The sequence below is a fragment of the Dipodomys ordii genome, unplaced genomic scaffold (genome assembly GCF_000151885.1).
Source record: "Dipodomys ordii isolate 6190 unplaced genomic scaffold, Dord_2.0 Scaffold117, whole genome shotgun sequence".
NCBI classification, from domain to species: domain Eukaryota; kingdom Metazoa; phylum Chordata; class Mammalia; order Rodentia; family Heteromyidae; genus Dipodomys; species Dipodomys ordii.
The window spans coordinates 603,859-612,704 of NW_012267333.1; the positions used below are offsets into that span (position 1 = coordinate 603,859).

The 8,846-nt window shown below is 49.1% G+C and overlaps 1 protein-coding gene across 1 annotated transcript in view; it reads left to right on the forward strand.

Annotated features, from left to right (window-relative positions):
- The window catches only part of Ahnak (AHNAK nucleoprotein), a 21,080-nt gene extending 15,159 nt beyond the window's left edge, over positions 1–5,921 (forward strand). Inside the window, 2 exon segments of the mRNA XM_013028977.1 lie at positions 5–1,714; positions 1,775–5,921. Coding sequence (XP_012884431.1) covers positions 5–1,714; positions 1,775–5,013 — 4,949 coding nt within the window. The 3' untranslated portion in view covers positions 5,014–5,921.
- Positions 5,922–8,846: the final 2,925 nt, after the last annotated feature.

Here is an 8,846-nt window from a genome sequence, read left to right on the forward strand (position 1 = left end):
GAAGTGGATGTGAACCTGCCCAAGGCTGACCTTGATGTGTCTGGACCCAAGGTGGACATTGATGCTCCTGATTTGGAAATTGAGGGACCAGAAGGAAAACTGAAAGGTCCCAAGTTCAAGATGCCCAAGTTGAACATCAAAGCTCCTAAAATATCTATGCCCGATGTGGACTTGAATTTGAAGGGACCTAAACTGAAAGGAGAGATAGATGCTTCAGTGCCAGAAATGGAAGGTGAGCTCAGAGGCCCACATCTTGATATTAAAGGGCCTGGTGTGGACGTGGACATGCCTGATGTTGATCTAGAATGTCCTGATGCAAAGTTGAAGGGCCCCAAGTTTAAGATGCCTGACATGCACTTCAAGACCCCCAAGATCTCCATGCCTGATGTGGACTTACATCTGAAAGGCCCCAAAGTCAAAGGTGATGTGGATGTGTCTGTGCCAAAATTAGAAGGAGATTTGAAAGTGCCAGATATGGACATCAAGGGGCCGAAAGTGGACGTCAGTGCCCCAGATGTGGACGTTCAAGGTCCAGACTGGCATCTGAAGATGCCCAAAGTGAAAATGCCCAAGTTCAGCATGCCTGGCTTCAAAGCAGAGGGCCCTGAAGTGGATGTGAACCTGCCCAAGGCTGACCTTGATGTCTCAGGACCCAAGGTGGACATTGAAGGTCCGGATGTGAACATTGAGGGGCCAGAGGGGAAGCTGAGGGGCCCCAAGTTTAAGATGCCTGAGATGCATTTCAAGACCCCCAAGATCTCCATGCCTGATGTTGATTTCAACTTAAAGGGTCCTAAAATCAAAGGGGACATTGATGCTTCTGCCCCAAAACTTGAGGGAGATTTCAGAGGCCCTGAACTAGATGTCAAGGGCCCCAAATTGGATGTTGACATGCCAGAAGTAGCCATGGAGGGTCCAGATGGAAAATGGAAAAGTCCTAAGTTCAAGATGCCAGATATGCACTTTAAACCTCCCAAAATATCCATGCCAGACATGGATCTGCATCTGAAAGGTCCAAAGACAAAAGGAGAGGTAGGCATAGATGTTCCTAAATTAGAAGGAGACCTCAAAGCGCCACATGTGGACATCAGTGGCCCAGACATTGACATCGAAGGACCAGAGGGCAAACTGAAAGGCCCTAAGTTCAAGATGCCTGACGTACATTTCAAAGCTCCTAGTATTTCTATGCCTGATGTTGATCTGAATCTAAAAGGGCCTAAAATCAAGGGGGATGTTGATGTGACCGTGCCAGACGTAGAAGGTAAAATTAAAGTACCAGATGTGGACATCGAGGGCCCCAAAGTAGATATAAATGCTCCTGAGGTTCAAGGCCCAGACTGGCACCTGAAGATGCCCAAGATGAAAATGCCCAAGTTCAGCATGCCTGGCTTCAGAGCAGAGGGTCCAGATGTGGATGTGAACCTGCCCAAGGCTGACCTTGATGTCTCAGGACCCAAGGTGGACATTGATGTTCCAGATGTGAATATTGAAGGGCCAGATGCAAAAATGAAGGGCCCCAAGTTCAAGATGCCTGAGATGAACATCAAGGCTCCGAAGCTCTCCATGCCTGACTTTGATTTGCATCTGAAAGGTCCCAAAGTAAAGGGTGATGTGGATGTTTCCATGCCCAAACTAGAAGGTGATCTCAAAGGTCCTGAAGTTGATATCAAAGGCCCTAAAGTGGACATTGATGCTCCAGATGTGGATGTGCAAGGTCCAGACTGGCACCTGAAGATGCCCAAGATGAAAATGCCAGGGTCCCAAATTGAAAGGTGATGTGGACGTGTCTCTGCCCAAAGTGGAAGGTGACCTCAAGGGCCCTGAAGTGTGTCAGGACCCAAGGTGGACATTGATGTTCCAGATGTGAATATTGAAGGGCCAGATGCGAAAGTGAAGGGCCCCAAGTTCAAGATGCCTGAGATAAATATCAAGGCCCCCAAAATCTCCATGCCTGATGTTGACCTAGACTTAAAGGGCCCCAAAATAAAAGGAGATTTCGATGTGACCATTCCTAAGATGGAAGGTTCCTTCAAAGGGCCCGATGTAGATCTTAAAGGTCCAAGTCTGGATTTCAAAGGCCCTGATGCCAAACTCAGTGGCCCTCATTTGAAGATGCCATCCCTGGAAATATCCGCTCCTAAAGTAAGTGTCCCTGAGGTTGATTTGCATCTGAAGACACCCCAGATTGGAGTTTCTGGTCCCAAGTTAGAAGGCGGTGACTTTGACCTGAAGGGACCGAAAGTCGATTTAGAAACTCCAGGCTTAGACGTACACATGGAAGGCCCAGAAATGAATATAGAGGGGCCAGATGTGAAAATCCCTAAATTCAAGAAACCAAAGTTTGGCTTTGGTGCAAAAAGCCCGAAGGCTGACATCAAATCACCAGCACTGGAGGTGACTTGTCCTGAAGCAGAGCTCAACGTGGAGACGCCTGACATAAGCGTCAGCGGCAAGGGCAAGAAAAGTAAGTTCAAGATGCCTAAAATTCACATGAGCGGACCCAAAGTGAAAGCCAAAAAGCAAGGATTTGATTTGAATGTTCCCGGGGGCGAGATTGACACCAGTCTCAAGGCTCCTGAGATGGAGGCCAGCGTCACAGGACCTGATGCTACATTCAAAGCCGACATGAAATCTCCCAAAACCAAGAAAACCATGTTTGGAAAAATGTACTTCCCGGATGTGGAGTTTGACATTAAGTCACCTAAATTAAAAGCTGAGGCCCCCCTCCCGAGCCCCAAGATGGAGGGTGAAATCCAGGTCCCTGATGTAGATATTTCTTCCCCGGGGATTCATGTAGAAGGTCCTGACATCAAAGTGAAGTCTCCGAAGTTCAAGATGCCAGGTGTGGACATCTCTGGGCCAAAACTAGAGGGAGACTTGAAAGGCCCCGCCATCCAGGCGAATTTCGGCACACCTGACATCAACATGGAAGGTGTCGATGCCAAGGTCAAAGGAACATCTTTTGGCATTTCTGCTCCTCAAGTCTCTTTACCTGATGTGAACCTGAACTTGAAAGGACCAAAGTTAAAGGGTGATGTCCCCGGCGTGGGCCTCGAAGGACCAGACCTAGATCTGCAAGGTCCCGATGCCAAAATCAAGTTCCCCAAGTTCTCAATGCCCAAGATCAGTGTCCCTGGTGTGAAACTAGAAGGTGGGGGAACTGAGGTCCATACCCACGGTCCCTCTCTGGAAGGAAGCTTGAGCACTCCAGATGTGAAGCTTGGAGGGCCTGATGTCTCTCTAAAGGGGCCAGGAGTTGACTTGCCTTCAGTGAACCTTTCTATGCCCAACGTCTCTGGGCCTGACCTTGACCTGAACTTGAAAGGACCAAGTCTGAAAGGAGACCTGGCTGCATCCATTCCCAGCGTGAAGATGCACGGCCCCGGGCTTGACATCAGCGGTATCAGTGGAAAGGTACAGATGGGAGGAGATGGTGTTGGAGCACCAGACTTGACGCTGAAGGGACCAAGCCTCCAGGGAGATCTGGCTGTGTCTGGTGACATCAAGTGCCCTAAAGTATCCGTAGGCGCTCCCAATCTAAGCGTGGAGGCTTCTGAAGGTGGGCTTAAATTTCCCCAAATGAGACTGCCCCACTTTGACATCTCTACTCCAGGATCCGATGTGGACGTTCATCTCAAGGGGCCACAAGTTTCTGGAGACCTCTCCGGGCCAGGCATGGGTGTGAACCTGAAAGGGCCCCAGATCTCAGCACCGGGTATGGACTTGAACTTGGAAGGACCAAAAGTTAAAGGAAATCTTGGTGTCTCTGGTGATGTGGAAGGCCTCGCTGTCAGAGGGGCTCTTCCAGGTGTCAGCGTTCAAGGCCTCGAAGGAAAACTCCAGATGCCGGGAATAAAGTCCTCTGGCTGTGATGTGAGCCTGCCCGCTGTGAATGTGCAGCTCCCAACCGGGCAGATCTCCGGTCCTGAAATCAAAGGCGATCTGAAGGGTTCAGGACCTGACATCCACTTAAAGGGGCCTTGCGTTGCTATGACATCGCCAGAGTCGGATTTTGGTGTCAGCTTGAAGGGCCCGAAAGTCAAAGGTGGCGTAGATGTCTCAGGGGCTGTCAGCGCTCCCGATATCAGCCTGGGTAAAGGACAAATAGGTATCAAGGGCTCTGAGGGTGAGTGGAAGGGACCCCAAGTCTCTTCTGCTCTCAACTTGGACACGTCCAAGTTTGCTGGGGGCCTTCATTTCTCAGGACCAAAGGTAGAAGGAGGTGTGAAAGGAGGCGAGCTTGGACTCCAGGGTCCCGGGCTGAGTGTTTCTGGGCCTCAAGGTCACTTGGAAAGTGGATCTGGAAAAGTTACATTCCCCAAGATGAAGATCCCCAAATTTACCTTCTCTGGCCGGGAGCTGGTTGGCAGAGAAGTCGGGGTAGATGTGCACTTCCCTAAAGTGGAAGGCAACGTGCAGGCTGGCGCTGGCGAAGGTGACTGGGAAGAGTCTGAAGTGAAACTGAAGAAATCGAAGATCAAAATGCCCAAGTTCAATTTTTCCAAGCCTAAAGGGAAAGGGGGTGTCACCGGCTCCCCGGAAGCATCCATTTCCGGGTCTAAAGGTGACCTGAAAAGCTCCAAAGCCAGCCTCGGTTCTCTGGAAGGAGAGGCACAAGCAGACACATCTTCACCCAAAGGCAAATTCTCCCTGTTTAAAAGTAAGAAACCAAGGCACCGCTCCAATTCATTCAGCGACGAGAGGGAGTTCTCGGCGCCCTCCACCCCTACCGGAACTTTGGAATTTGAAGGTGGAGAAATGTCTCTGGAAGCTGGGAAAGGCAAAGGCAAGCATGGCAAGCTGAAATTTGGTACCTTTGGTGGATTGGGGTCAAAGAGCAAAGGTCACTATGAAGTGACGGGGAGTGATGAGGAGACAGGCAAGTTGCAGGGGAGTGGCGTTTCCTTGGCCTCTAAGTCCCGACTGTCCTCCACTTCTAGCAATGACAGTGGGACAAAGGTTGGCATCCAGCTGCCAGAGATAGAACTGGCGGTTTCTACCAAGAAAGAGTAGTGGGTCTTTGTATGTGTGTACATATATATATGTATATATAAAAAAAAGAATATGGCAGCCTTGGGTGTGTTTGTATATAAACTCCAAAGAGAAACACCTCTCCAGCCTCAGCAATAATGCAAAGATCCGGGCTTCTGCCCCTGTGGCAAGTGCTACAAACAAATAAACAAAAAACCCCAAACCAAAACAAACAAAAGCCAACTGCCTCTAGGCTCCTGGAATCCTGCAAGTAGCTGGAGTTTCAGTTGGACCCAGCCGCAATGCAGAGTCAGTAGTATTTGCCTTAAAGATTTCAGGGTTCTTTTGACATTTTGGTTTTGGTTTTTGGTTTTTGCTTTGACTGCTGAGAGAGCTCTTGTTTACTAAGCAAGCTTTTATTTTTGTGTGTGTTTATTATCATTTTTACTGAACATTGTTAGTGTTGGGGGGTAACAAACCCACTTTTTCATTGTAATGACTTTTTTGGGGGGCTTTTCTTAATAAGAGGGTGAGATAAAAGGCAGTGGATGGGGTCGGATCTTAATTGCTCCTGAGATTTGATCTATTCAAATAGTAACATCTCGAGATGGTCCAAAGAAGTGGCAGCCAGAGTGTGGGTATTTCTCTCAAACTCTTTAGCATAGATTCCCTCCTCCCCACCTCCAGGGGTGGTGGTCTCAGCCAGTTTGGTGCTCAGGATGACAGGAAATTAGCACGTTTGCAGATTATCCCACGGGGCTTCCATGCTGTGTTTTGTAAGAGAAATGTTTGAATTATGACTTGCCATGTTCTTGACAATAGTCTTGATTTTCTTTTAACAAATGCTATCATGAGCGAGAAAATTTCTGGCACTTTAATGGCAAATTAATTGAGAATGTAAGGAAAATCCATGCTGTATGAGGCAAATAAAACTTGTTTATTAACCCTGATAACTTGTGTCATTGTATTGTGTAATGACAGGGTGGAGTCAGGGGAAGTTTGTCTGCCCAGCCCTGACCATTGAGACTAGATATACCCAGTGTCATTGCTAGTTTTGCTAGTGACGTGTGTGTGTGTGCGTGTGTGTGTGTGTGTATGTGTGTATGTGTGTGTGTGCGTGTGTGTGTGTGTGTATGTGTGTATGTGTGCGCGTGCGTGCACACGCGCGCACGTGTCAGTCCTGGAGCTTGAACTCAGGGCCTGGGCACCTCTCCCTGAGCCTTTGTGCTCAAAGCTGGTATTCTACCACTTGAGCCACAGCTCTATTTCTGGCTTTTAGTTAATTGGAGATAAGAATCTCAGAGTTTCTTGCTGGGCTGGCTTTGAATCATGATCCTCAGATCTCAGCCTCCTGAGTAACAAGGGTTACAAGCCACCAGCACCTGGCGACTGTTAGTGACTTTAAATGTGACTTCCACATAGGAGAAGCATTCTTAAAAATTTTTTTATTGTTCTATATAATACAGGTGATGTACAGAAGGGTTAGTGTTACATACGTCAGGGAATGAGTACATTTCTTTTTGGACAATGTCATGCCTTCTCTCCCTCTCTCCCAGTTTTTTCCTCCCATCCCCACCCGCAAGTTCTATGGCTCATTTTCAATATAGTGTCCAGTGAGTAGCCCCATTGCATTTGTTCACCCTCTGTCCCTCCATGCCTGTGCCCAAGAGGAGGCATTCTTAGTTTCTTGATTCGCACAGTGATCCTGGCTGGGCTGCTGCAGAATTAAGAGGGGTAGAGGCTTAGCTGGAACCAGGCCTTGGGCTCCAATCTCCAGCACTAGGACGAGAGAAAGGAGCTGCACCTGGCAAGACGGTGGCCTAATCCCCCAGGACCCTGCCACCAACGTGGCAGCCTTGGCTATGGACTCAAGATTCAGAAACTGTTCTAAATGGGTAGGAGGTTGCAGAGGTGAATGGGAAAGAAGTCCTATTAGAGTAGCAGGAAGGACTCCTGCTGTGAGGCACAGGATGGCTGCCTTCTGCTCTGGCACTGGCCACTGGCTACGTGTTCCCCCAGTAGCCTCAAGTTGTACCCTCCAGGCCTCAGTTTCCTCTTTGAAATAATGGCGCTGATCTTGCCAGGTGCTGATGGTTCCTGCTTGTTGTAATCCTAATTACCCAGGAGGCTGAGAGCTGAAGATCAAGGTTTGAAGCCAGCTGGGGCACGAAAGTCAGTGAGATTCTTCTCTCCAATTAACCAATTGAAAAAGCTGGGATTGGAGGTGTGGCTCAAGTGGTGGAGCGCTAGCCTTGAACACAAAAGTTAAGCGAGAGCATGGGGATTGGGAAAGAAGACAACAACAAGAACTCCAAGTTTGGGCAAGTTTCTCTTGCAAGAGGGCTGGTGGCATGCTTGGCCTTGTTCTCTGGTTGGGGATTTTGAAAATGGGGCTCTTGGCTTTGGGCTTGCAGCACACAGCAGCTCTCTGTCTTTTCTTCATGAGGACAAAGAATTCGTGTATGAATGTTTGCCACAGGGCTGGAATGCCGTGCGCTGTTTACCAGCCTCAGCTTTGCCTTGTGGGGTCAGGCAGCCTTACGGGCTTCTTCCAGCCCTCAGGGATCCTGAAGTCTCAGCCCTGGGCCACAGCAAATGTGTGGGCTTTGCTGAGGAGGACAGCATCATTTCCCCTTAAATACTTCTCTTCTTTTTTCTTTCCCTTTTTCTGAGCTGATAGTGCTGGGGCATAAACTCAGGGCCTGGAGGTGCTGTCCTTAGCTTTTTTTTTTTTTTTTAACTCAAGGTTGTTGCTCTACCACTTGAGCCACAGCTCCACTTGCAGCTTTTTGGTGGTTCATTGGAGAGAAGAGTCTTATAGACTTTCCTGCCTAGGTTGGCTTCGTACTGTGATCCTCAGATGTCAGCCTCCTGACTAGCAAGGATTACAACATGCAAGTTTGGCTTTTTTGTTGTTGTTGGTTGTGGGGTCTGAACTCTGGGCCTGGGCGCTGTCTCTCAGCTCTTCAGCTCAAGGCTAGCGCTCTACCACTTGAGCCACAGCGCCACTTCTGGCCTTTTCTACTTATGTGGTGCTGAGGAATCGGACCCCCAAGCACTCTACCACTGAGCCACCTTCCCAGCCCTTGGCTTTCTTTTCTCATTTAGTAAGTAGTCAGGTTCAGCCAAGTTAAGCCATGGGTGCAAAGCCACCCAGCTAGTAAGCATCGGGACCCCAGCTGGATCACAACTCACCCTGGGATCTGGTGTGACTGAGACACATGCACTTTTTATATAGCGTTCGGTTTACTTTGCTACCAGAAAGACTTAATAATAAGCTAGGTTTCAAAGCTTGGAGAGGGGCCAGGAGGGGTAATCCACTGCAGGCTGGAGTTGAGTGGGGGCGGGTCTACTTGGCAGGGTGGGGCCAGAAGGAGGGAGAGGAAGGGCTGGGAACTGAGACAGAAACTGGAGGCCCAGGCTGGGTTCTGCCCTGAAACAAAAAAAAGAAAAAAGAACTCTGCCATGAGCCTATTTTTTTTTTTTGGGGTCCGGTCGTGGGGCCTGAACTCTGGGCCTGGGAGCTGTCCCTCAGCTCTTCAGCTCAAGGCTAGCACTCTACCACTTGAGCCACAGCGCCACTTCCAGCTTTTTTCTTTTTGCTTATGTGGTGCTGAGGAATTGAACCCTGGGCCTCAGGCATGAAAGGCAAGCACTCTACCACTGAGCCGCTTTTTTCTTTTTGCTTATGTGGTGCTGAGGAATTGAACCCAGGGCCTCAGGCATGAAAGGCAAGCACTCTACCACTGAGCCACCTTCCCAGCCCCATGAGCCTGTTTTTTGAGAGGGACAGGGTTTGTTCCAGGTCTCAAGTAGAGTGAAACCTTGCTCAAGGTCAGCCTTGTGGGCTGCTGCCAGCCCTTCCTGTGGCTTTC